The sequence below is a fragment of the Camelina sativa genome, chromosome 19 (assembly GCF_030686135.1).
Source record: "Camelina sativa cultivar CO46 ecotype springtype chromosome 19, ASM3068613v1".
Classification (NCBI taxonomy): Eukaryota; Viridiplantae; Streptophyta; class Magnoliopsida; order Brassicales; family Brassicaceae; genus Camelina; species Camelina sativa.
Window position 1 is genome coordinate 7,740,880 of NC_141898.1, and position 27,040 is coordinate 7,767,919.

A 27,040-nucleotide genomic window follows, 5' to 3' on the forward strand; every position below is an offset into this window, starting at 1 on the left:
TCTATATTTATTAGTAAAGATTATTGTATAATGAGACTAGCCACTTTACAAATTTCTCTGGGCCAAATTCACAAATCATTGCCTTTGAGGATCACATACAAAAGTAGGCAAACTTATGTGTCTACATTGACACATTGGTAGTAATTCATAATTCTAGACTTTTTCATGTATCATGCTATATTTTTATGACAGAATTTATTAAACGATTCCACCAGGCCACACTAAACAAAACATTCAAAAACATATTTAAAAAAAACGCTTTGGCTTTTGTATAGTCTCTGATCCATAAAACATGAACTATCCAAAACCTATAAGAAGTCGAAATAGACTCACCACTTATCATAAACGTACGGTATATACATTTTTAGTCATAATATATACACTTTATTACATTTCGAACCATCATTCACAAAGCCTCAGCCAGAGCCGGACTTGACCCCATTGAAATGAAACATTGCAATGGGGCCCCACATTTTTTGGATTTTTTTTGGATACAATGAAGCCCCCAAATACTCAAAAACTGTTACTTTTCAGAAATTTTAAGGGGTTGTTACAGTTTTTTTTAGGACATTTTGTATCTATATTTTTAAAATTAGGTGTTTTGTTTAACTGATTTTTCTTTTTAGTCTATAGCTTTTATACTAGGAAAATTATGACTATATTTTTTTATAATTTGTATGGGGCCCCCAAATGCTTTGGTCCGGCTCTGGCCTCAGCTGAACAAACCATTAAAAAAAGTACTTTTTATTTTTATTTATTTAGTATGTTACCCAATCCATAAAACAATGAACTCTTAAAATTAATACCTCAAAAATGTAATAAAAACTAAACTTCTCATTCTCGTTGCTCTTGAACTAAAGGAATGGGAACCAAACTAGGAACATAGACAAGGTGAAAAGGCCAAGGATCAACCTCAAAACCCATTTGAATCTTCTTGAACCTATCTCCCTTCACTATATAGACGCAAGGCTTACCAATTTCATCACAAGTACACACAATGAGCCTCTTGTCATCATTGTTATCGACGTAGTAACTCGGCTGAGAATTACAGCGTGTATGGTTTTGTAATCTCGGGAAGTCTGGTATCGACACCGTCATTAACAGTCTCCACGACACAATCTCCTTCATATCTCCAGTAATCATGTTCTTGGTCACCCAAATCTTGACCTTCTTTGTTGTCTTGCATTGTTCCAACACAGAAATCCGATCTCCCCTAAAAACCTCAAGGATTTGAGTATCTCCGAAATCGTTCTTACACGGCAAAAAAGATCTGGTTGATTTCTTGGATTACCAAGCCCAAAAAGAATTTTACCACCTTTTTAGATCCTCAAAATTAATTGGTCTCTTTCATCTTTAATTTTGTCTGATTTTTTTTAAAATTTATTTGTTTGGTGATAAGTAAACCATTTTTGCATTACTAAAAAAAAATCTAACCAACATGTGAAATTAAAATATCTCTTTACATTCACACTAAAAAGCTAGAGGTTTTATTCCTTGTCAAAACTCTAGCTAGGGGCACACGGTCTTCGTTATATTTCTACTCACCAAAAAATAGGTATTCAAGATCTTCTAATGTTAGTTGAATCGCAGAACTTTTACCATGTTTTTCACCCAATGCAGATGCAACAATTTTCCTTTTACGTTCCTGTGAAAATTAATTTAAAGAAACACAAATCACAATTGAGTGGAGCAATGTTATTATAATCTTGAAATGATCCTGATAGGTTTGGACCAATATTAGAAATAATTAAATATACCTGAAGAGTAAGAATTCGTTCCTCGACGGTATTTTTGATGGCAATACGTGTTACCGTAACAGTCCGAGTTTGTCCGATACGATGAGCTCGATCGATAGCTTGGTCTTCAGTTGTTGGATTCCACCAAAGATCCAAGAGAATAACATGACAGGCAGCTATCATGTTCAATCCAAGGTTTCCAGCTTTAAGAGACATCAGCATCACTTCTACCTGTTTGATATTAAAACATTGCATTGTCTTATATAGAGAATTGTAGAAAATGAATTTCGAAAGCAAAACATGTAAGTAATGTAACATCACTTACATCTGGATCACTGTTGAATTCTTTTACAGCTATGTCTCTTGTTAATAGAGACATTGAACCATCTAGTCGTCTGAACTTTATACGGTTTTTGACAAAAGACTGCTCAACCAAGTCAAGCATACCCGTCCACTGAGAGAAGACTATAGTCTTTATTGGTGGAGAGTCTGGATCAGAGCCTTGCTTTGGAAGCGACTGAAGAATCTCTATCACAGCTTTGATTTTGGATGAAATAAACTCGCCTTGTAGCGAAAAAAGAACTTTCTTATCCTTAGGATCATCATAATCGTTGATGCAACTTCTAATTGCAGATTCAGTGAAAACATTATCATGTTTAAGCTCTGTACTGCAATTAAGTGCAGGGCACGTTTTGTGATCCCCATTAATGTTTTCAGACACACACTCATAGCAAAACACATGGCCGCACAAAGTAACAACAGGGTCTTTTGGTGGATCCTGCAGAGAATAATAATAAGAGTGAAAAAAAAAAAGAATATTAGGAACATAGTGAAAGAGCCTCAAGACAATCAATGCGCAACCATTACATTAATGCACTTACGTTGCAGACATTGCAGATGCTAAAGGATGATTTTAAGAGATTGAGGAGAATGGTTAGATACTCTCTATCGGATTCATGACCCACATCTGGTATTTCTTTAATAGCATCTGAGTGACTATATCCATTAACAAGTTGTGGATGATTACAAGCTTGGCGTAGCCGCAGAAGCATTACCAAAAGATGAGCCATGTGTTCATGCAAAGTACCTTCATCAGCATATTCCTATAGATAAGAGAAAGATATAAAAAAATATATCATATTACAAGGTACGAAGTCACCATTGTGTATATACATATATGATAACTATCGGAGAATTACCTGATACTGCAAACGTGAATACATTTCAAGCTTCCTGTAGAACGACCATTCTACTACTGAAAAGTCCACTTTGCTCAAATTAACTTGCTTTGGAGGTAGAATAATTATAGGCTGTCCATCAAGTAATGTTCCTATAGAAGGACAACATAAAGACAATTAGAAGATGATTAGCACAACTACAAAAGGGCATAGTAGGAATAAACGTATACCTTTGGTGCGGCGAAGCATTATTCCCCTTAGAACAGCTTGAAGCTTCTTGTAACCCCGAAGAGAGTTTTTGGAAATTGGAACCTTGATTCTTTGACGAAATGAAAGGCACATGGCATATGGATGATATCTAAGAAACCTGAAATAGCTATAAAGATCGTCAACTTTGTTCTGTATCGGTGTTCCAGTCAAACACCATCTCCTCTTGGCTCTAAGGCTAAAACAAGCTTTTGCAACTAGGGTTCTATGGTTTTTAATTGTATGAGCTTCATCTAATACTACTCTCAACCATCTAACTCTTCCTAGTGCACCAGCGGGAGGCTGAAGATTAGATCCTTCAAAGCTTGCTCTGTCTCTCTTCTTACTGAATGTATCAAAAAGACCCAGCAAAGGGTTTTGAGGGACTTCGTTTGTAACAATGGCGTAAGTTGTCACAACCACATCATATTTTGCTAATTCAATAGGATCTTTGGTTCTGTTAGATCCATGGTAGATTAAAACAGAGAGCTTGTGTTCATCAGAAACCTTCTCTTTCACTTCTCTTGCCCATTGCTTTACAACACTTGCTGGACAAACAATCAATGTACCACCAGATTTTCGACCTTTTCGCTTTTTCTGCTTTGATTGTAACTTCAACTTATGCAATAGGACTAGAGAGATCGTCGAGATTGTTTTACCAAGTCCCTGCATTAGCACACACACACTTGTGAGAAATTTTACATATCACCTAGTTCGAAAAAAAATCGTGATCAATATAATTAAATTGTGACCTGATCATCTGCTAATATCCCTCCCCTACAATTCCTGCTTCTTTTTTCTTTCTTACGCATCCATTCCAATGCTATTTTCTGAAGAAACAATAGAGATATTAGTATACTCAATAGGACCAAAGTCCAAAGTAAGGACAACAAAAAGTTAAGTCAAAACGTGATAATTATTACCTGATGCCTCATAAGAGGAACTGTAAGAACACCATGAGGTAGATCCTTTTCGGTCTTGGGTTGTTTCAGATCCTGTAATTAACTAAGCCATGTTAATTGATATCAGGTTGGTTAATGGGATAACACCAACATAATATGAAAGCAAAATCACAAAAAGAGCTAAGTGTTGAAGTCGAAAAAAAAAAAAAAAGAGATTAAGATGAATATACTTGTAATGCAGCCTGATAGATTTCCCTCTCGTTAACGGTGGTCGCCTTGTCTTATACTTCTTCATCACTATCTGAACTATAATTCTCCATGGCAGTATCCATCCTAAAACCTCTTTTTGATGTCAGAGTCAAGAACTCAGCCCTGCCAGACAAAGACATTACTGTTAACTAACGAAACGGTTGTTTGATCAAAGAAGACTATTTAAGCAACCATCATTCGAATCAAATATCCTTGTAGATTAAGTAACATTCTTTACGTAACGAAATATAAGCATTCTTAAAAATTAACAATCAAACATTACCAATTTTGTTAAGGTTTATGTGATTTATAAAACCCTATTGATCACGAGGAGGTAAAAGTAAGAAAAGGGCAGAACAAGAACAGAGGACGAATCCGAGATGAATTGGGAAAATTTGGGACGTGATCAAGATGAAACGAGTTTGTGATTAAGAATCGCACTGTTGTTTAGGGTTGCGGCTTGGACGGAGAAAGAGACGATCGCACGGAACGAATTTTAAACAACAACAATCTCTATATATAATGATAATAATACCAACAAAGGGCTTTATTAGTAAGTCGGTTGGCCCAATAAGATTTTTGTATATATACACTTACCTTGCCACTTTTTACGGCTGAGTTTTGAAGGTGGAAACAGAGTAAGCTCTTTGCTTCTCCGGTTACTTCCCCCCTGTCTTCCTCTCCAAAATCCTAAATTTCATATCATTATGGTACCGTCGAATTCCCAATCTTCAGGGTTTCTTAGGTGTGTTTTAGCGACCAATAGCAAAGGAGCTTCATAACACTCATGACACTTCTCCATGTCTTGTCTACCTGGTTCACAACAAGGAGATCAACTAAAACTCCTGAAAATAGTTCTAAACATCCTCTTTACTAGTTTGGTTTTACTATTGTATATAGACAGCGATAGTAAAAGATATGCAATACCTGCGTCTGGTATTGGGCATAAACAATGCATCTCTCTTTACGATCTCATCTTGTCGAGCTTCCACTATTAGTTCATCTCACCTGCAATGATATCTCTTTCAGCCAATTTTTGATAATGCCAGACTTCCAAGAATACTCAAGGTGCTGCTTAAGATCCTCATAATAATCAAACATCGACCCAGCTAAAACCAGGGGACTTGTGAAGCCCTCTTTTCTTCTGTGTCATTCTAATATTCTCTGCATCTTCCCATCTCTCAGCAGCTGAATAGGTGTTGGAGAGAAGAACTAGGCTTTCTGTTGTTCCTCCAAGACTCTGCATCTTTTTCGACACTTCATCCCCAAGTTCCACATTATTGTACGTCCAACAAGCAGAGAGAAGTGTACCCAACACGCGAATGTCTGGCTCAAATGGCATCTTGTTGACAAAGTCATAAGCTTCATCTAAGTGTCCGGCACGTGCTAGAAGATCAGTCATGTAAATGTAATGGTCTATTCTTGGGATGACGATGAAATCTCCTCGAGACATGGACTTGAACAGTTGTTTCCCTTCATCCACAAGTCCTGAATGGCTACAAGCAGACAAAATAGCAAGAAAAGTCACCTCGTCTGGGTTCACACCTGTGTCACGCATACTTTTAAACAGAGAAAGAGCTTCTTTTCCAAGCCCATGAATTCCAAATCCAAACAGCATTGTGTTCCACGAAACTATGTCCCGCTTATGCATTGTGTCGAAAATTCTCATGGCTACATCAAGTTTCCCGCACTTTGTGTACATATCCATCAGTGCATTACAAATGCTTGTATTAGCTGAATAGCCATGAACAACACAATACCCTTGGCAACTAGAACCGTGTCCCAAGTCAGCCAAGTGAGAACAAGCGTTTAAGACACCAAGCAGTGTTGTTATATCTGGCCTAATTCCAGATGATTTCATATCATGAAATAGACGTAAACTCTCTTCAGGACGACAGTTCTCCACACACCCAGAGATTAAAGAATTATATGAAATAACGTCTTTCAAGCCAATCTCACTAAACTGCTTAAAAGCATCGCATAAGCTTCCATACTTGGCGTAGAATGAAATAATGGTGTTTCCAACAGTTAAGTCTAAGATGAAGCCTGCTTTAACCGCGTAACAATGTACGCATCGCCCTCCATTCAGATCTCCAAACCTTGCACAACCCATCAGAATAATCCCAATGGCCACTGGTGTCGTCACCTTTGTCACATCTGCATTAACCAGCATCTGCACAAACACTTCTCCAGCTTCCTTTATCATTTCATTCTCTATGTAGCCTCCAATCATAGCACTCCAGGTTACCCTATTCTTTAAAGACACTGAATCAAAAACTCTTCTCGCATAGATAATGCACTTGCTTTTGCCATATACATCCAAGATCCCCGTCTTAAAAACTAAATCATTGCTAAAACCCATCCGTGTGCAATACCCATGAACAGCTCTCCCTTCCCTCAAAGCACCAGCCTTTCCTAGTGCAGGAAACATCCCAACGATTGTTGATAAATTAGGCCTGAGTCCATCGCTGCTTCTACGCATATCCAAAAACAATCCAATGACAACAGTTAAAGAGCAATGCAAAGAAAACCCAGAAATCATAGCGTTCCATGACACAATATCTCTTTTAGGCATTTTGTCGAACACTTGTAATGCCATATCTAGTTCCCCGCATTTAGCATAGAAATCAACGAGAGCAGTACACACATACATATCAGTAGTGAAGTCGCTACATGTCACATGGCTATGTATCAGCTTACCATCTTCCATTGCTCGCAGACCAGCACATGCTTTCAGCACAAACGGGTAAGTGTATTTCGTGGGTCTAACACCAGAATCGACCATCTTGTAGTACAAATCCAAAGCTTTCTCCGAGAAATCATTCGATGCATAGGCTCTGATCATCACGTCCCACGCGATTGGGTTCGTCCTGGGATGAGGAATTTCATCGAACACCTGGCGTGCAAGTTCGACTTGGTTGCATGATGTGTAAAGACGGGTTAAATTGACGAGGAGGGTAGAGGAACGCAACGTAAGGGAGCGTTTAAGAAGTTGCTGATGAATGATCTGACCTAATGTCAGATTCCTTGATCGAATACAGGATTCAAGAAGTCTCAGATACATTGGGATCATAAATGGTTTTCAAGTTTCAGACAGAGCAACCCAACGCATGGGTTACAAACCAAAGTCATAACTTAAGAACTTCGTTGACTCTTTTAAATATACAAAGTGAATTCCGAAAAAGGTAGGAGTAATATTTAGTGTCACACAAATCAAAACTTAAATTTTCTATTTACAGTCATTTTACTTATCTTGTTTTTGTCTTGCTTAAATTCTTCTTATTCTTTTCTTATATTTTGTTCTTAAGAATGTGTTGATTGATTGAGAGTTGTGGTCGAGTCGAGAATAGTAAATCACTAATGCATTTTTATAACTAATCAATAATCATCATGAGGTACATGCATGAACAAAAATAGGTATGCTTTATTCTAACATAGACAAAAAGGTTTGAGAATGTGAAGAAGAAACCCACTACTGAACTATTATACCGGAGATAAACAGCAAATTGATCTTCAACTTTTCAATCCAAGGACACACACCACGACGTTCCTCCTGTATACCAAAACCAAAAGCCACATCATCAGCAATCCATGGATACGGGCAGTTAACAGAGGGTTTACAGCAAATGAAAAAAAATTGAGATCAGCAACCGAAAGCAGATAGATTAGTACCTTTTCAGTCAAAACCTTAATGTTATTAATCATTGTCCATATTGCATTTGCTCGGGGGAATAATAACTAAGAAGCTTCTTGAACAGAGGCACCAATGCAACCATAGCAAGTTGGAGCTGCTCAGAGCTGTTTACGCGGATGCTTACTTGCCCTGCCCCTCTGTTATTTAAATTAGCACGAGCTATTAGATTAGAGGAACGTCCAATGGGCACTTGGGACTGTATATTTCCTCCGATAGCAAGATCGCCATGCCAATCCATCACAGAAAGTCCAAGAGTGGACAAAAACCGACCAAGTGGATAATCTTTATCTCTAAACTGAGCTTCTAAACTACCACCATATGCAACATCTCCCCGACTAGTCATTGCCCCACCAGACATAACCATTCTGAACCGTTTATTAGCAATCAACTTATCTTCGACTTTCAGCCCCGCAGACACCGAATCACCCAAGAGCGTTACAGAGAGACCAGCTGCCGCTTTGTTTTTCCTAAAATTGTTAAATCTAGTTTCACTTCGTACTGTGTAAGCCAATTCCTTCCCAGCATTTTGCATGTCAAAACCTAGGGAAGTTGATATACCCTCTCCATGTTTAACCGAGCTGGCCAATTCCAGCTGCACGTTAGAATCCTTCTTGTCCTTTGTCACTTGACCAGAGAAAGATATCGGTATTTTGTCTTTAACAACAAAAAGTCGTTCCGCATTCACACCTTCATAACCAATATCATGATCCCACCCATGAGTTTCCAAGACTGGCCTAACAAGCCATTGATTAGAGGAATCAAGGTACCGGTACCGGTGAGTAGGATTGTCAGAGTCAAAAGATGCAGGTAGAGATAAATCCGGCATGGGAACTGGAACAGATGCAGGTTCACTTCTCTCTTCTTCCACATTCTCACTATACCCGTTTGGCATATCTTTAATCTCAGCAGCAAATTTCTTCATCAACTTACGCCTCCTTCTTTCCTCTTTCATCTGCCTCTTCATAAATAATTTCTCCCGGTACTCCATCTCATCGAGATATTCCTTCTTCTGAGTTTTACTAAGCTTAGCCATCTCGGATTTAGTCAACCGCTTAAAGGGAGGAAGGTCATCATACTCTGATTCTTCATCAGAATCTGATGATTCATCCAAATCATCTTCATCTTCTTCATCATCGTACTGCTGCTCAGGAAGCTTAGCTTGTGGTCTTGACTGCAGAAGCGATGAGAGAAGAACTGGTAATGGAGGAGCCTTGGACCGAGCTGTAAATTGTTCCCCTGAATTATTATCTTGTAATTTCAGAAGAGCATTTGCTTCTGCTAGAATCTTGGATGCAAATGAGAGTAATAGCAAATGAGGCTTCCACACTTGGCCGTTAGGTAATACTCTCTGGCCTGCCCGATTTGTCCTGCAAGCAGAGTGGTTCTCAACTAAAGAAACAGGGTTCATGAGCCTCATATCTCCCGCTGCTTGGCGAATGGCCTGCTGGATGACATGAGAACGTTGTGTTACAAACATCTCATAGCTAGAAGCAGTACCATTTGGGCCATCTGGTGGAGCCGAAGCGGCATGAGTCAAACCCACAATGGCATTAAACCATATTGATGGTCCAAAAACATCAGTGATGGTGCGCAAGAGAGGCATGTCACCAGAATCTCTGCTTTGCATATCCAACCTATCAAGATATAATACAATGTCAGGCGGATTTTTCTTGATGAATGCCCGAACAGACTTCAGGATCTTCTCATTCTTGTGTTGATCTGACCAGGATGGTAAGAGACCAGGAGTGTCAATTATCCGTACCTTAATTCCCTGAACAAAACCCTCAACATCCTGAACCCTCTTTGTCCCCATCTGGAATGCATCAGTACTAATTTTCAGTTCATCAAAAATAGAATTGATAGTTGCACTTTTACCAACCCCACTTTTACCGAGCACCATAATTGTACAAGAAAAATCGAGGGGGTCCTGTCCAGCTGCCTCAAGCTGTTCTGCCATGGCACTGGCACGATCAAAACTAAAGGCACCAACACGGCTTCCGTTTCTGCCCCTCAACTGTTCAGCCAATCCAAGCCTGTATAAAACCTGAGCAACAACAACATTATGTGGAGTTTGCCCTAATCTATGAGCAAGCCTCAAAAATTTGACCCTGATCAACTGGAGCTTCTCACGAGTCTCATCATGCTCATCTGTCTCTGCAGTGGTAGAGTCTTCAGCTTGCTGAGGCTGATTGTGAGACACATTGCCATTGACACGAGGCTGTTGTGGAACGCGTGGTGACGGTTCCAGAAGAGGAGCCGCACGACCAAGACCTGCCGGGCGAGCAGGTGGTAATGCTGCAGTGTTACTTCTAGACTCTGTTGGTGAAACAGAACTTAATACCTCAGATTCTCTATCCACATGTTGACTTTCCTTAATCTTTTGACCTATATTTACTGTGCTGTCTTGCTGCTTTTCAATTTCCTTAGATTGAGGACTCTGCTGAACATCATGTCCTCCATTCCTATTGTCCTGTTCTCTAAGAGTTTCCCCAGGGAAGCCACTACTGCTGTGATCTTCAGTCTCGTTCTTTTCCTCGGAACTAGATTTCTCCAAAGGAGATAGGATCCCAGCTGCTACTTCAATACTATCATTCAAGGATTGGTCACCTGAAGCATTTTCAACACTATTGTAGTCGGCACCAGTCTCATCATTTCTTTGTCGCCCAGACTCATTGTCAAAGCAATTCTTAAGTGTTCCCTCACCTTCCTCAATCTCTTGTTCTGTTCCAATGCCATTTTCCTTCCAAAATTCGTTTTCAATACCATCATTCCCTGTTTCCTCGGACCAGGCCCTTACTGAGATAACTTCAGCCACCAGTTGTTTATTACCAGGAATTACGGCTGCATTTTCCGAAAAAGAATGTATATTTCCGGCTAAATTGGAACCATTGGAAGTAGCCTTATCACTGTTCTCAACCACATGATCCAAGCTTGATTCGACTCTACCATTTGAAATATCTGCACCTGCTCCCCCTTGATCATCACCATTCATCTTGGAATCCACCACCAGATCAGATTCAGCCTCCTTCGTAACCTTAACCTCACCACGGCTCTCTCCCACCGCCTTATAACTAACCTCTAAACCTTTAACTCCTCTCTCATCCCTACTTGTTGCCTCTAGTGGCGAATCCGCTCCGTAAGATTCAAGTTTTGAACCAATTGCTTCCTCAAAGACCTCTTCTTCATTATCAATCACTTCATCAGATCCCACCAACTCCTTTTTCTCAACATCCCCATCACTAGTTCTTTCCTCCGCAAGCTTCATCTCTTCCCCATCTAGGCTGTTAACAATCTCAACCCCGTCTCCCATTTCTACCAAACCCCCTAATCCCAAACCAAAATCCCTAGCTCAGAAAGGAGCGTTTGTGATGCGAATTCAAAAGATACAAGAAGAGGATAACAGCAATGGCGAAAAGAATCTAACCTGCTTATTGCAAAGACAGAGAAGGCCAAAGAAAAGAAAAAAAATTGATTTTTGTGTATCGTTCGGCTTTTTTACTCGCCTGCGACAGTGCGACTACGACGGGAAGGAGAAGGGAGGAGATAAGAGACTTTAATGGACGGTTTTAATCGGTTTGGGTTTTAACATCGGACGGTTGACAATGGCTTTTGTATTGCAATCGTCGAAAAGGCATGTCACGTGACCAATAGTGAGGTGGGCCAAGGCCTTTTAGTTTGGGCTGTTGGCCTTTTGGAGCTATTCACCTGGCTTTTCTTTCTTTGTCAGTAGATATGGTTATTTAAAAGATCTTCTTATTAGCTTTTATAAAATTGGCTCACTGAAATTTTGGTTACATATCAAAATATTTTCACATGATAAAATATGGTTATAATGATTTTTTCAGTTGTTTGAAAACTGAGTTTATAAACCACATTAGTTTTTCACCAGCTTTTGGGGACGATATAGAAAAAACAAATAGGAAACACAAAAGGTATAATTTTATAATTAAAATCAGTAAATTAAAAAAAATTAAAGGAAAATAAATGCCCGATTTCACAAACACGAAGGACATACATTTCTTTGTAACAAAGAAGAAACCACCACCTTTTTTTGCTTTTTCTCTCTTTTTTTTTTTTTCTTTTCTGAAACTAAAAAACTTTTTCACTCTCTTCTTCATCCATTGCGTCCCAAGCAAACTTTCACACTTTAACAACACCACACTTTTTTGGTTTTTCCTTCTTCTGAAAACTACCGAGGAACTCTCTTACGGCTTAGTATTTCTTGTTCCTTGAGACGGTGTTGGAACCGAGCAAGCCTCGCTTGAAGACTAACAAGCCCCGCTGCTTTTCTTGACAACACAAAGCTCAGTTGCGTTACATAGTTTTCTATCATGCTTCCTGGTTGGTCCACCTCCGCTAAAAGTTTCATTTCCTGATAACGATATCAAAACAAAAATCAAACGAAGCTATACTACTAACCTGTTGGATATGGGCTCTGCCCTACAAGAAAATTTTATTATTTCATTTAGGTGTGTTTTGTACTTACCTCGCGAACAATCTCCATTGTATCCTCTATTTCTTTTCTGTGTGCTGCAATAAGAGCTTCTTCTTCCTGAAAAGGTCATGCGCTGATGGTTATGAACTTATGATAAGATACGAACCGAACTATTAGTACAAGTTTCTACATTTGCTACAAGTTTCTGCATTTGCTTTCAAAATCATTTTCACAGGTTCATCACATGTTTAAAGGTTTAAGTAGGTATTTTACCTCAAGCAGTGCATCAATGTTATCATCAAGTGAAGTGTCAGTTTCATATTGCCTCGAAGCGGTTTCATTTGTGCTCTGTCTAAAGTTTGTCAAGGTAGGGATATCCGATGAACTGACTTCTCTTTTAGACCAGCTTTGTGCTCTGTCTGGTTTCTCTTCCCGCAACCCTTTCCCACGAGGTGGCGACACTTTCTTCATTTTCTCTTCACGGTCTGAAGTTTCTTGGGGGTATGAAGACAAGTGGCTCCTCTGACTAGTGGAGCCACCAAAAGAACTGTTCGTCTCTGATCTTCCCTTGTCCATTGAGATTGATGGGATTCCACTTTCCTCTCGATAATTTGTAGGCTGTCTGAAGTCAATACCCGATGTAGTGTTGCTGTCCTTTTCAACCACCCTCCTGGTTTCCTGTACATTCAATTCCTGTGGGGGCTCGAAGACATCTTCCACATCATTTGAGCCCAACAGAGTATCCTTATTAACCGGAGGAGGCATTGAATTGGCAGTTTGATCTTTCTTGCTATTTCCAGTTTTAGATAGACTTTTGACCCTGTTTGTTTGGTACAGCCAACAGCAGGTTAAGAGAAGGTGAAATTGAGAATTTGTTTCAGGACTCAAGAGAGGCAATAGTTGGAACAAAACATACCTATCAGCATATCTTAGAGTATTGAGGGTATGCTCACACGATCCTGCATTTGGAGAGATGCAAGAAATCATCACCGTCCTTGAGTTTCCAACAAATGAGTCACGGAGCACCTCAGTTAGTTTGCTTCCACGAAATGGTATATGTAGCTGGTCATTGTCCAGTGCACGTATACATTCTTTAAGAGCCAAGAGACTCTTGTTGATTTCTGCGCCTTCCATCCTAAGAAAAATCCACCATGAAAACTATAAAGCATTAGATCTGAAGTGTGGTGGTCCTAAAGTAAAAAGCAGCAAAGTGCCACTCCATCAATACAACAAGGGAACAATTCCAAAACAAGCATAAATTTTAATCTATATTCAACCACAGGGGCAATATTCAAAATACTCAACCACAGAGGCAACGAGAATCTTTACCTTGTCTGGCGGTCATTGTCTGTGGTGTCTGCACCTCTTTCACTGCCAGCAAGGTCAATGAAAGAAATCTTTCCCACAACTTTCCCAGGCAATTCATTACCATCATTATTCCTCCGTCTAGTTTCTTTTACCTCAACATGCTTTTTTACAACAAGCTGTAGGATAGCATGTGATCTAGAAGATTCCTCATTTGCTCCAGTTGACCCTGTGCTCCTTTCCGCATTTCCTTTCTCGATAAAATCCTTTACAAGTTGTACATCTGACACTTCATATTCTTGCAGGCCAACAATGCAAACTTGCTGTCTACCATCTTCTCGCATGCAAAGTTTCCTGCTCGGCAATAACTAAATTATTTAGATAACTGTAAACATGCATTTGCGATAGTAGTAGACAACAATGTAAAGAATCGAAACTGAAAGGATGGGAAAGCTAATATATGCCAAAAGAAAAGGAAACCTCTCAACAATTATGCAATTTCAAAGAAATGAGAAAAAGAAAGAACACTAACTTTCTCTCACTGAGCAGATCGAACAGCTTTCCACCATATATCTCAAAATAGCTGAGCCACAGTTTAAACCTCTGATTGCTGTATACTGGTTGACGCAACAACCTCATAAGATCTTCAACTGCTCGTATGGGTAGTGGTTTCATTGTGAATGTCTTACCACTACCTGAACAAAGTAAAACATCATCAGCACCATAAAAGCATGAAGAAACTATTATCATCTTTTTTTTATCAAACTATTATCATCTAAAACCTGGAATCTGTTAGAAAGAATATAACTAGCAATATACCTGTTTGACCATATGCAAAGCATGTAGCTTTAGTTCTCTGGAAAATAATGGGAATTATCGGCTCAATTGTGGCCCGATACACCTGTTCAAGAGAATAACAAACAACTTCAAAGCAGAATAAAGCTTCTATAATATTCAAAAAAGCTGAATGTATCAATCCAATCTAGATGGAAGAGGCGATGCTGATCTTGTTAATAGGTCCATAAGGTATGTTGACCTTGACATAAATTATAAGTCTATCACAGCTCAATGTTGCATTATGACTCCTGCTAGGTTTTTAAAAGGACTCCAATACGTTCAATTATTAACTTACCTCATCATTTGAAACATCCTCATCTAGAACAGCATCAAAGCAGAACTCATGCTTTTCCACATAAGCAGTCAAATCCACCTGCACCAACAAAATTACGATTCATTCAATATTATGACCTTTATAGCAGGATGCCATTGTTCAGTTGTTCAACTGAATCATGGATGCCATTGTTATCTTCGATGACGAGTACACACGAACCTTCAGCTTGGGTTCATGGACAGTCAAAGAATTGCCAGATACCGTCACAACATCCTCCTCCTTTCTAGCTGTTTCTTTCTTGTTTAGGGGTCTTTTCCTTACCTAAAGAAAAAAAATAAAAATAAAAATGGTTTCTCAATGATCCCTAGTGGTAGTGAACGTTGGTTATAAACCAATCATGTAGTAAGGAAAAAGGTCAGTGCTCAAGTGAATGACCTACCACTACTTTAATCTTGGCTACACTGTTATTTTCTTTTTCACTCTTAGGCAATGAACCCAAAGGTTCAGCATCTGTCTGTTGCCGTTGTTGACGATTAGCTGGCAAATTAAAGTCGTCTTCAAATTCTTTATTAACACTAGGCATGAAAGGTGATGGCTCAAAGGGTTCGGTAATCATATGCTGCAAAATGGAAGGATGTCACTACAAAATCAACGGGTTGATAACTTTCACATGGATAATCACTTCCTGAAAGAACTAGCAATGTTGACGACTAAAAAAAGAAAAGAGCTAGCAAATAACACAAGCAACGTTTTTGTCAGAAACTTTCTAACGACAGCAAGACCAAAACTGGTCACCGCTAACTCCTTTCGAGTGTCCAGATTAGAAGTTGCCTAACAGAAGTATCTCAGATAGATTGCATGCACACAACCCCAATGGATTAGTTGGGACTCAATAAGGCGATACAAGATTGGCAGTAACAGTATGACAACTGGGATGTAACATTAGAGCAGACAATCTGATGCATTTAAGATCTCTCCGTTTTCCACGGACACTAATGGGTATATATGAATAGTCTTTTCACTAGTTCTTCTTCCAAACATACCTCGGATAGAAGCTCTGTATCATCCATTGCATGAAGATCCAATAACCCAGCTCCAAAATCACCTCTAAACTCAGGTGAAAAAAACCCTTCCGAAGACGGCATACCTGCTGATGTCTGAGCAGTTGGTGTATATGATTCAGAAGTCGACTCCCCGTTAAAATTGAGATTTCTCATTAGTTTGAACAGTCTTTGTTTCTCTTCAGCAGTCTGTGCTCCATAACCCTAGCAGATACCGTAAACACCACCAACGAGGCTTCATATATCAGAACCACGCAAAAGATTCTATAACAAAAACTGACCAATCTAAGAACCATGCAGAAAACATCTAACTTAATCACGTTCGCGTAATTGGCCAAACAAAATCCAAGCTTTCCTTGAAATACATAATGACTAATATCCAAAACAGGGAGAAACAATCCTACATTCCTACCGCAGTATTTCTTGTAGTCCTAAACCATACATACGCATGATACAGCAAAACCTAAAAAGCTCTAACAAACCTTGGCTATCTGTTTCTAATACAAAAATGATAAGCCAGAGTAAACCTACAAACGGATAAGGGAGAATTAAAGGGCATGCAATGTATTGGAAGAGTAGAGAAACAAAGAAGCAGGGAAAATGAGTAGTGTACCTGCATGAGAAGGTTAGGGAGATGACGCTGATCGTTGCCTGTAGAAGCAACGGGAGACGCCAGATGCTGCAAGCCAGCGGATTGAAGCCACCGTGCCATGACAGCATCTCCTGCGTCATTAGCGGGTATAGCCCCATCGTATAGCGCCGTCGCAGCCGCAGCATTGCTCTGCTGCATTTGGCCGCCCATGAGGCGCTGCGATCTCCTTTGAGGAGCCAACTTCGGAGATCTGTAGAACAACTCTTCATCCAAAACAAAAACATTCCCACCCCATTTGTTAAGATTACAAATCGGAAACAGAAATCAAAAACAAATTCTCCAAATTAGATTCAATCGAAATGAAACTCACAATGTGGAGAAGATTCGGATTCAATACAAAACATGAAAGCGGAAGAGTTACAACAGCTCCAAAACTCGTTTCAATTTCCTTGGAAATCTGAAATTCAAACCAATAGATTGCATCAGAGAAGAAGATCGACGAAGAGTCCCAAAAAAGAAGAAGAAGAAGATGATTACCAGATGGAAACGAAGGCACGCAACGGTTGGGTTAGAGATCTGTGATCTGATTTTTTTTTTTTCCAAAAATATAATCAGATCTCCGACGAGTGAATAAGAACCCTAAGCGATGCGCGTCGTTTAGCGGTTGGGACAACTCTGTTCAAAAAATTTCGTCTTCTCCGTAAGCGACGTTAGGCGCAGAGAGAGAGAGAGATGAGAAATGAGGAGAGAGAGAGAGAGAGAGAGAGGGCGTTGAAGAGGATTTGACAAAGTATAAGACACTAAAAGAATAAAATAAAAAGTTTGAGGCGTTAAAACTTTTTTTTTTTAAAGTGATAGTTAGAACCCCCTTTCATTTCTGATACGTTCACCGATTTGTCCTACTTTTATTGGTTTTTGCTATTTAGTCCAAAATATTTGAAACAAGTTCACACGATCTTTTATGAACTTGTTTATATGTTCTAAAAGAAGAATACAATGTTAATGTATCTTTGTAAACTATAGTTTTTTTTTTTGCTGAGATCATGACAGTACGACTTATACACCATGGTGACATTTAGTATCTTGAATTAATCTCATACCTATTTTGACCATATATATTGCATAAAATTGATGGGTTTATTTATAGATGTAATAGCTAATAATAACCTTTTTGGATTAATAGGCTATGTGTATTTTGAGATTTCAGCTACTATTATGCTATCAAAGGATGTTGGTTTGGACGACCAAGCTATCGTAATAGAAAAATGAAATTTGAAACTATCCGAGGAAAATGACATGAATTCCACAACTTCTGGAAATTTATAGTACTTGATTATGATTTAAAATCTTATATTACTTTTTCAATTTCCATATTTCCTATAAAAAAAAAAGTATATTGGTTTTGAATTTTGAATTGTTTAGATGTGTGAATGTGTGTGTGAGTGTGTTTATGAGAAGCTGACATACTTTGTTTATGTAAAATGTGTATTGTTTAAAACCAAAAATTTGAGTTAATCCAATATAATATACGAGAAAAGAATATGCAAAAGTGGAGAAGTGGGACAATACAGCTTGTGGGTTCCTTTCTTTTGAATCAAAAAAGCTTTTTGCTTTAGCCTAAAGCATTTGGATCTAAACGATTCCTGATTTAAAGTAATCAAGTATTAGCCAGTATGAAAGGAGCTTTTTCTTTATTTATCAACATTGATCACTAGCTTTGTGCAGCTGTAGGTTAATTAATCTACCTCCTTCAGTCCTTTGTTACGATTAACAAATGGCCATACACTAGTACCGATTACGTAATTTGTTAAGACTTAAAGAGTGTTTTGACCAAAAGCAAAAAAAGTGTTGAAGATTGTAAAGCTAAAACGAAAGAACCAACAAAAATTTGAAAGTGACTTTAAAATACGTTAGATATAAGGGGGGTTGGAGCAACGTCAAACCGACCAAATCACGTTTCCTTTTACGTGAGACACAATACGTACCAACGCATTTTGGTTGTCCTCTCGTCCACATAGTATATACAGAATAAAATAACTATATCTAGATACTTGTATATTATGTTGTTGAGCAATCTACGCAGCGAAGAGCGAACTCTTCTTAATTCTCGCAGAAATCTTATTTTGGATAATAACAACCAAATAAATGGTCAATGTACGTGAATTGGACAGCATTTGTAAACTTGTAACGTAGTAAAGAATCAAGCATAGGATACGTTGATTGCTAAAGTTAAACAACACACACATTCATACATACATCTTTATTACGACCACTGTCATTTGTCTAAAACAAAAACAAGAGGACATAACTCTTATAGTTACAGATTCCGCACGTGAGATAATGATCCTTGATAGAAGAGCAGAAGACATACGTGGAGGGATAATATGCCTACGTTGATGAATGTCTCTTGCCACTTTTTACTCGAGAAAAGATCAAAACAGTACATACTAGAGCATATTCCATCAAATGTTTAAAGGTTCCAAACAGTAAATATAACCCATTGTTTACGATCTGAATCCAAAATTATTAGACTTTTTTATTAGCTTGCATCGAGATTCGCCATGAGTTTACTAACCCACGCCCAAATGATAAAAGCAAACTGAAGGAAGTGATGTTACATCAAACATCCCAAAAAGTAACGACCAAAATTCAACTAATAAGAACTGATAAAACCATTGTCTTTCCGATAAATTAACTTAAAAGACTTCAAATCACAGAAGAGAAGAAGAGAAAAGCAAACTTGTAGGTCATTTTTAATAAGAGACAACGACGAAACACAAGAAAATATAAAGACACATAAACTTGAGTCGCTGCGAACGACCACAGTAACCCGACGAGAGCTTCTCTCTCAGCACTTGACCTCCTTCAAACCATGTGCGAAGTACAAAAATGTTGGGTTGGTGGCACCCTCCTTGTAGTAAGCAAAGACCAAAGAACTGTCATCATGCATCCCCTCACCAACAAAGCTGTTTTGTATCAAACAACACAATAACCATAAATGAGATTTCAGAATATTTCACAATAAAGGAAAATAAGATAAGATTGGAGGGGAAACTTACAATTGGAAGTCACCGAGCCTGGGGAGCAAATACTTGGTAGCTCCCTCAATACCCTTCTTGAAGACTGTTTGCTCCTCCTCGCTGAGCTTGGGTGTCAAAAGTTTGATGTATTTCTTAATGTAGGCGATGAATCCCTTCTTGTCATAAGTTGGTTGCTCCTACAAGAAAACAAAAAGTGAGCTCTTGGATCAGTAATTGCAATGCTACCAGCGATAAGAACAAAGATGGTACACAGGAAACACATTAGGTAAACAGGCCTCTACTACTATTTTCCCCTGTCAACAGATTCTGTATCTAAATTGCGAAACAAATACAAAACAACAACAATATCAATAACTGTGTGATTAAAAGAAGCAGGCAGGCAAAACCAACCTGAAGTCTGAAGGTGTCGACAATGTCAACAACCTTTTGGGCAGAGTCATCAACACCCTCATCCTCACCACCTTCCTCAGCAGACGGATTGGCACCAATGTTAACATCTACAGCTCCCAACACAACCCACTGTACAATAAACAAAAAACCAATGAGAACAGGAAAACAAAAAAATATCACAGATTCAGAACAAAGCATGAAGATTTAGGGTTAATGGCACTACTAACCTTTCCTTCAACTTCCCAAAGAATTCCATTCTCAATCTCCTTGTAAGGGAAAGAGTCGGACAGAAGCTCATCACCTGAAATCAATATCCCAAAATCATTAGTCACTGCTCAAATCAATCTCACTGACACTAAATCATAGAAGATCAGCCAAAAATTCATCACAAAAACATTGTCATCATAATCACTTCAAGCAAATTCGAACTAATAAAGAATCTAAGCAATCGAATACAAACTAAAAAATCCAATCTACATCAATATATTATGCTCAATCAATACGACAACACTTCAATACAAACCAATCAATCTTAGATCTAACCAAATTAGAGAAACAACGCCCCTATGATTAGTAGAATTGCCGATTCAAAGAGGTGTAAATTAACGAAAAAGCTCAGATACAATCACAGATCTAACAAAATCTCAATTCGATATACACAATAATCCCGAATAATCGGAAGATAAAAAAGATCGATAAAGCTACAAAAAAAAAAAATTAAGACGAGAATAATTGAGCTTACCGGTGAGAAGATCTTGGTACACCAACATGGTCGCTTATTGTTTTTTTTTTTTTATCTCCGATCGATGTGAAATAAAACGAATATTAAAGGTTGCGGGAGAGAGACGCAGCGACGAGAGGGTTCCAAAACGATGCTCTAACTTTGGTATTTATAGCCAAAAATACTATAGGCGTAGGGTTTTCGCTGGAGATGCAAACACAGGAAATAAAATTCCCACATAAATTACCTTTTTCACCTTTTCCTTTTCACAAAAATTTCTATTTTACCCCAAAAAAGGGAAAATTGATATAAACCGACTCGAGAACGGTTTAACATTCGGGTTTAGGAGAAACCGGTGGGTATTCGAGATATAAATAAAGGTCGGGTCGGGTTAATTTTCGTACGTTTCCTCTTTGCTCTTCTCCGTCTCTCTCGTTCGCTGATTCTAATTGTTCGTGAAAAAAACCCTAACCCAAGTGAGAGATAGATGACGACGATGCTAGGTTTGAGCACCGAGTTCGAACCACAGTCACTGAAAAAACTCAGTCACAGATCTATTAAGCGAGCTCTTGATCTTTTCGCTCCCGTCCATGACCAATTCCCACCGCCTGATCCTGAAAGGTTTATAACTAGTTTCCCTTGCAGTGTCTTCCTCCTTTGTATTTTTTCGAAATTTATGTGTATTGACGATTCTTCTTCTTCTTCTCTGTATCGCAGCAAAAAAATTCGGCTCTGTCATAAGGTAAAGGAATCTGTTCGTTTCTTCGTTTGGTTTGATTTTTCTCAGAATTTGATTTTTTTTTTTTGTCTTATCAGTTTTGTAGTTTCAAGTATGGTTTAGCTTCAAATTAGGATTGTATTGTCATTGACTTTGGAGGTTTCTTGTATAGATTCAAGTTGCATTTGGAGGCGTAGAACCCGTTAGTAAGCCTACACGCTGTGCTGCTGACCATAACAGTGATAAGACGGCGGCTCCATTGAATGCCCTGTCCCTTCCAGGTAGTTCTTTGTTTCCCTTATGTTTACCACATCTATTTATATTAGTTGTGAGCTTTCATTCTTATGTCTATAATTAGGATTGGAAAACAAATGTTTCAGTTATATTATCTTCTTAGAGTACCTTTTGAAAACAAATTTCTACTGAACTAAATAACCATGTTAGTGTAATCTTGTAGCCTCTTTCAGCATTATGGTTTCTCGTTCTGAAAGACTAAATTATTTGCTCTGCAGGGCCTCAAGAGTCCAAGGAAGTTCGAAAATGCACAACAGAGGAAGCTTTAGTTGTTGGTCCAAATTTACCGCAAAGTGACTTGTGAGTTCACCTTTTCCTTTGGAATGTGACTAATCCAAATAGTTTTTGCTGTCTTTGTGACTATTGCTCTACTTATCGTGATGATTCTGATAATTATTGATTCTTGATTTGAAGGAACAATACTGCTAACTCAGGCAAAAGCACTGCGATTCTTCCTGCAGATGAATCCTCATCTAAAAGGTTTTGTGTCCCATCCTTTTCTTCTTGTATGAGCTCTCTATAATGACAATACAGCTAGATTGTGATACCTATGTGGTATTAAAAAGCAATGAGGTGATATCGGTTGTTCGTAATCAGGGAATTCAATTTGGCATATGTAACCTGAAATACCTCTGGTTTGTTGTATCAATGCTGCCGTTTCTCATTATTTGTTTTTTTTTGCCTTCTATGTGTTACAGAAAACTGTCAACTTCTGCTTTAATGGAGAGAATACCTAGTAGATGGCCCCGTCCAGAGTGGCATGCACCATGGAAGAATGACAGGGTAAGATATGTGATACAGTAGCATTTCTGCATCTTATGGATATGACATATGAACGAAGTATGTAGGACTAATTGCTGGCGTCAAGAGAGTTCTTGATATTCATACAAGTTGATGCGTTTTTTTTTGTGGTTAACAGGTGATCCAGGGACACTCGGGTTGGGTCAGATCTGTTGCGTTTGACCCAAGTAATGAATGGTTTTGCACTGGTTCAGCTGATCATACCATCAAGGTAACTGATCAACTCTGGAATTCTACTTCAATTCCTTTTTCTCATTATTCTGTAACCTTTCTGGATTCTCATTTGCTAGGTTCTCTTATCTAGTTCTTCACCCATCATTTACCTATATCTCATGACTTTTCATCCTGTGCAAGTTTAGCCCTTGTAGCAGCCTGATTGCATTAGTCTTACTAACATTGCTTATGTGGCTCATGTTCACTAGATATGGGATGTAGCAAGTGGAGTTTTGAAGCTCACACTTACTTGACATATTGGGCAAGTACGAGGTTAGACTTTAATATAGTACTCCCCTCCGTTAAATTATCAACAGTCTGGTATAGAAGTACAAGTGTACAAGTTTCGACTTTTTATTTTCATTGTTTAACAGGCCTCGCTGTAAGCAATAGACATACCTATATGTTTTCTGTTGGTGATGACAAGCAAGTCAAATGCTGGGACCTTGAGCAGAATAAGGTTAGAACTCGATGATGGATCTCCATCTCATGTGTAAATTGATTACTCCTTTCCTGATCTGAACTTCTCATATCCAATGTTTTTGGAAATTTTCTTGGATAGGTTATTCGATCTTATGATGGTCATACTCATAATGGTCATTTGCATGGCGTCTACTGTGCAGCTCTTCATCCAACTCTAGATGTTTTACTAACCGGAGGGGGAGACAGTGTCTGCAGGGTATGATATATACTGAAAAGATGTATGATGTATCCTGTGTTTATAAGCATATGTGTCTTTTGAAATTTAAGTTGCTGAGCCTGCTGTCGAAATATCTTGTTCTGCTATTAGGTATGGGATATCCGTACGAAGATGCAAATTTTTGCACTTTCAGGACATACAGCTGATGTTTCTTCTGTTTTCACCCGCCCAACTGTACGTTGCATTTCATTTTCTCTTTATTCTAGCACATAATGTCCTTGTTATCTACTGCTATTTATGTCTCATATAAGATGTTGGGATCCTGAACTCACTGTGTCTGTGATGCTGCAGGACCCACAAGTTGTTACCGGGTCTCGTGACTCAACCATCAGATTTTGGGACCTCCGATATGGTATACTTTTCATTTAACAATCTTTTGAACTTTTACTTTTCTTTCCTCTCGAGCTTTTCATTGTATGCAGGTTTTCGCTAACAAATATATTATAATCAGGCAGAACGATGGCAATTCTTACGCAACACAAACGATCTGTCCGATCAATGGCTCCCCATCCGAAAGAGTAACTTTTTCTTGCTTTTTCAATCTTGGGTTCTGCATGATAAAGCACCATTTTTAATGTATCTTTATGTTTCGTTCAGGAATGCTTTTGTTTCCGCATCAGCTGACAACATCAAAAAATTTAGCCTTCCTAAGGGAGAGTTTTGCCACAATATGCTGTAAGTTTATGGAATCCTTGTAGACTTGTAGTTAGTTTTTTTGAGTCTTAATCCATTCTCTTATCTTCCAGTGCAATGAAATAGATAATATCTCTTAACTGAAGTGGTAAAGAAGTTTCTGATGTGTTTTAATGTTATCTTTCTCCACGGAGCAGTGCTCAGCAGGAAGACATAATTAACGCAGTGGCTGTGAACGATGATGGTGTAATGGTCACTGGAGGTATTAATTAATTTCCAGATCCCTTTCTTTGATAGTTATCGTCAAACAATGATACTTGTATCTGCCTTTCCTACACATATTATCTACCCAACCTCATTATTTGAACTAAAATGTCCCTGTCTTATTACAATTAAAGGTGATAAAGGAAGTTTATGGTTCTGGGACTGGAAGAGTGGTCACAATTTCCAACAGGCAGAAACTATTGCTCAGCCCGGTATGCCCTTAAACTGTTTTTTAGATCCTTTACCTTTGTGTTCCTTGTAAAGTTAAAGGTTTATGATTAGTTCTTAGGAGCCAAAGAAGCTCTCAAGTTTTAAAAAGTGATAATAGAGTTTTAATGCAAGTAGTAGTAGTGTCTTATATCGTTTACATGGTTAGGTTCGCTGGAGAATGAAGCTGGCATATATGCAGCGTGTTATGATCAGACGGGTTCAAGGCTGGTAACGTGTGAGGTGGACAAGACAATAAAGATGTGGAAGGAAGATGAAAGTGCAACTCCTGAAACTCATCCTCTCAACTTCAGACCTCCCAGAGAGATAAGACGCTACTAAGACTTCTCTCTGTGTTACATCTCTCTAAACTCAACCTCAAAGTCAGAAGAATCACTAATCTCACCAAAATCTGTTACTAAGGCTTCTTCTTAAAGATATAGATGAGGCAGCATAGTAGTTTATTTGTTAAATTAACTGTAGTTTTACAAGAGTGTAGCCATTATATTGGAAGGGTTTTGAACTAGGGTATTTGAATTAGGGCATTATATTCACAAAAGATTGTGGCAAAGTGGATTAGTACAAGGCAAATCTACTAATAATTAAGATCAGTACAATTGCTAGACGCGATGAATCTCGTAAGCACTCATTATGGAACTCATAAAATCTACATCTAAATTGACAAAGCACTAATCGTGGAACTCATACTCTTAACCAGCAGCGACAAGAAGTTCAGAAATATACCTACAGGCTTATTTGATGATAACCTTTTAGATTTCCAAAGTCGCTTCTTGTCCCATCATTACCATTTACTCTACATTAATTAGTAAACTCCTGATTGGCTTTCTTAGGATTTTGTTTATGTGGTGTCTACCAAACGATTTTTGAGCGTTTACCGTTACCAAGAGGGCAACTTGAAGGCAATACGACTAATCACGATGTGGATGAATCTTCTTCTGGTCCCGTGGAGTTAAGTAAATGATTCATTCATATTTACATATGAGATAACTCTTTGTTATGGCTATAAAAACAAGTGATCCAACTCAAAGTCGAAGAGAAACAAAAACATAGGTTCCATGGACCAATCTATAACACAAAAATGGGTGATGGGTTTTCTTTTATCTCCTTATATATTCAAGAGTCTACTTGTGTAAGTTTGATTTGTTATATAATAAGATAATTAAGGAGGAAAAAATGAGCCAAGACTATAGGAGAGCCCCCCTATGAGTTGGGGTTTAAGAGTTAAGACCACTCATTGATGCAAATTCTTGGATTTGGACTTTGACAAAATTGAACTCACCATATCTTTTTTTTTTAAACCCATTTAAAGACAAAAGTGTAGTCCAATATTTTGTCTTTCTTTCTTGATCTGTCTCTTTACCTTGCGAGTTCGGTCTCTGGACCAATCTTTCAACAAATAAACATTTTATATAGTTTTGCATTATAATGGTTTCCCGTATCTACGTTTTAACTTCAAAAATATGTGTCACTCAACTAAGTTCTTTAGCTTTTGTTATCATAAACTCATGTGTAATTGTTTCGTTAAAATTATGTCAATCAATTTAGTAGTCATGTTACTTGGTATATAAACTCAAGTTTCCTTTGGTTATACAGTACGGAAGACTCGAGTTGTTATACATATATTTGTGTCTAATTAGTAAAGAGGGAACGTATTATATTCGTTATTGATTGACGTCGTTACCTTTCGTGCAAGTGCGACTACATATATTGTGAATATCTCACCACATCATGCATACATGGGTTCGAGACTTCGAGTACAACCAATTACTACGGGTGCAGTTTGGAATTGCAAATATTATGGCTTACCGACAGTAGCAATCGAATGCATGAGATGATATTGTATAGCATATGCATAACATCGGTGTTTATTAATATTCGAAACTTAGGATATTCCTTCAGAAAAATTGCTTGAGTACTTTGGGAAAAAAAAAAAAATTATAATATAGGGACATTGTTTGTAGTTTTGTACATAGTTGAAATTACATTTTAGGATCCGGGTTTACGATCAAAGTTCAAACCTAGGGACATTTCACTTGAAAAATACTTGGGTTCACCACTAGAGGTGAACCTTTGTATTCACCCCCTCTTTTCTTAAACAATCAAAATGTTCCATCTAATATTTCAATTAAAAAATAAATTAAAATTAAATTAAAAATAAAAAAAATTAAGGAAACAATTTCTGTATACTTTTATTTAAGGAAAGTTAAATATTCGCTTGATTTAGATTTTACAATTAAACGAAGTTATATATCAGTTTGGGTTTATAAGTGAGAATTAGGGTTTAGATTTTACAATTAAAATGAAATTATATGTCGGTTTGGGTTTACAAATGAGTTGGTTAGGGTTTATATTTTACAATTAGAACGAAATTATATGTCGGTTTGGGTTTACAAATGAGATGGTTAGGGTTTAGATTTTACAATTAGAACGAAATTATATGTTGGTTTGGGTTTATAAATGAGATGGTTAGAGTTTATATTTTACAATTATAACGAAATTATATGTCGGTTTGGGTTTACAATTGAGAT

At 38.0% G+C, this 27,040-nt stretch overlaps 4 protein-coding genes and 2 pseudogenes across 8 annotated transcripts; 1 reads left to right on the forward strand and 5 right to left on the reverse strand.

Annotated features, from left to right (window-relative positions):
- Positions 1 to 1,395: 1,395 nt before the first annotated feature.
- LOC104765500 (helicase-like transcription factor CHR28) lies at positions 1,396 to 7,443 on the reverse strand. Of its 2 annotated transcripts, XM_087502436.1 has the most exons (11): positions 5,239 to 7,443; positions 4,909 to 5,124; positions 4,293 to 4,434; positions 4,084 to 4,155; positions 3,913 to 3,990; positions 3,145 to 3,826; positions 2,936 to 3,066; positions 2,618 to 2,839; positions 2,062 to 2,514; positions 1,758 to 1,967; positions 1,396 to 1,645 (listed from the first exon to the last, which is right to left on the reverse strand). In XM_087502436.1, exons 4-11 carry the CDS (start codon positions 4,093 to 4,095, stop codon positions 1,538 to 1,540), a joined length of 1,896 nt encoding a protein of 631 aa, XP_087358562.1. In that variant the 5' UTR covers positions 4,096 to 4,155; positions 4,293 to 4,434; positions 4,909 to 5,124; positions 5,239 to 7,443; the 3' UTR covers positions 1,396 to 1,537. The 2 variants fall into 2 exon arrangements, with proteins under 2 accessions (XP_087358562.1, XP_010487523.2); XM_010489221.3 differs by lacking the exons at positions 4,909 to 5,124; positions 5,239 to 7,443 and having other exon boundaries at positions 4,084 to 4,165; positions 4,293 to 4,349.
- LOC104767553 (pentatricopeptide repeat-containing protein At3g16610) lies at positions 4,085 to 7,384 on the reverse strand. Its single transcript, XM_087502435.1, has 4 exons — positions 5,239 to 7,384; positions 4,909 to 5,124; positions 4,293 to 4,434; positions 4,085 to 4,155 (listed from the first exon to the last, which is right to left on the reverse strand). Exon 1 carries the CDS (start codon positions 7,382 to 7,384, stop codon positions 5,405 to 5,407), a length of 1,980 nt encoding a protein of 659 aa, XP_087358561.1. The 3' UTR covers positions 4,085 to 4,155; positions 4,293 to 4,434; positions 4,909 to 5,124; positions 5,239 to 5,404.
- A 213-nt stretch (positions 7,444 to 7,656) lies between the features above and the next one.
- On the reverse strand, positions 7,657 to 11,578 carry LOC104765501 (translocase of chloroplast 120, chloroplastic pseudogene; annotated as a pseudogene). The gene is made up of 3 exons (XR_015591313.1): positions 11,430 to 11,578; positions 7,984 to 11,329; positions 7,657 to 7,864 (listed from the first exon to the last, which is right to left on the reverse strand). The product of XR_015591313.1 is annotated as a translocase of chloroplast 120, chloroplastic pseudogene (transcript).
- A 344-nt stretch (positions 11,579 to 11,922) lies between these two features.
- LOC104765503 (kinesin-like protein KIN-13A) lies at positions 11,923 to 17,622 on the reverse strand. Of its 2 annotated transcripts, none has more exons than XM_010489225.3 (14): positions 17,047 to 17,622; positions 16,880 to 16,966; positions 16,531 to 16,772; positions 15,900 to 16,121; positions 15,296 to 15,475; positions 15,076 to 15,177; positions 14,878 to 14,955; positions 14,565 to 14,646; positions 14,278 to 14,440; positions 13,770 to 14,099; positions 13,357 to 13,575; positions 12,714 to 13,260; positions 12,492 to 12,557; positions 11,923 to 12,377 (listed from the first exon to the last, which is right to left on the reverse strand). In XM_010489225.3, the coding sequence occupies exons 3-14, from the start codon at positions 16,717 to 16,719 to the stop codon at positions 12,195 to 12,197; spliced, it is 2,361 nt and encodes a 786-aa protein (XP_010487527.1). In that variant the 5' UTR covers positions 16,720 to 16,772; positions 16,880 to 16,966; positions 17,047 to 17,622; the 3' UTR covers positions 11,923 to 12,194. The 2 variants fall into 2 exon arrangements, with proteins under 2 accessions (XP_010487527.1, XP_087358560.1); XM_087502434.1 differs by having other exon boundaries at positions 16,531 to 16,759; positions 17,047 to 17,324.
- A 1,551-nt stretch (positions 17,623 to 19,173) lies between these two features.
- On the reverse strand, positions 19,174 to 20,917 carry LOC104765504 (translationally-controlled tumor protein 1). Its single transcript, XM_010489226.3, has 5 exons — positions 20,683 to 20,917; positions 20,168 to 20,241; positions 19,941 to 20,069; positions 19,569 to 19,726; positions 19,174 to 19,475 (listed from the first exon to the last, which is right to left on the reverse strand). The coding sequence occupies exons 1-5, from the start codon at positions 20,708 to 20,710 to the stop codon at positions 19,358 to 19,360; spliced, it is 507 nt and encodes a 168-aa protein (XP_010487528.1). The 5' UTR covers positions 20,711 to 20,917; the 3' UTR covers positions 19,174 to 19,357.
- A 137-nt stretch (positions 20,918 to 21,054) lies between these two features.
- LOC104765506 (protein pleiotropic regulator PRL2-like) lies at positions 21,055 to 25,050 on the forward strand (annotated as a pseudogene). Its single transcript, XR_015591314.1, has 17 exons — positions 21,055 to 21,282; positions 21,379 to 21,403; positions 21,552 to 21,660; positions 21,892 to 21,973; positions 22,088 to 22,153; positions 22,372 to 22,456; positions 22,593 to 22,685; positions 22,897 to 22,960; positions 23,062 to 23,147; positions 23,250 to 23,366; positions 23,478 to 23,561; positions 23,679 to 23,739; positions 23,839 to 23,905; positions 23,985 to 24,062; positions 24,218 to 24,282; positions 24,419 to 24,496; positions 24,661 to 25,050. The product of XR_015591314.1 is annotated as a protein pleiotropic regulator PRL2-like (transcript).
- The last annotated feature ends 1,990 nt before the right edge of the window (positions 25,051 to 27,040 follow it).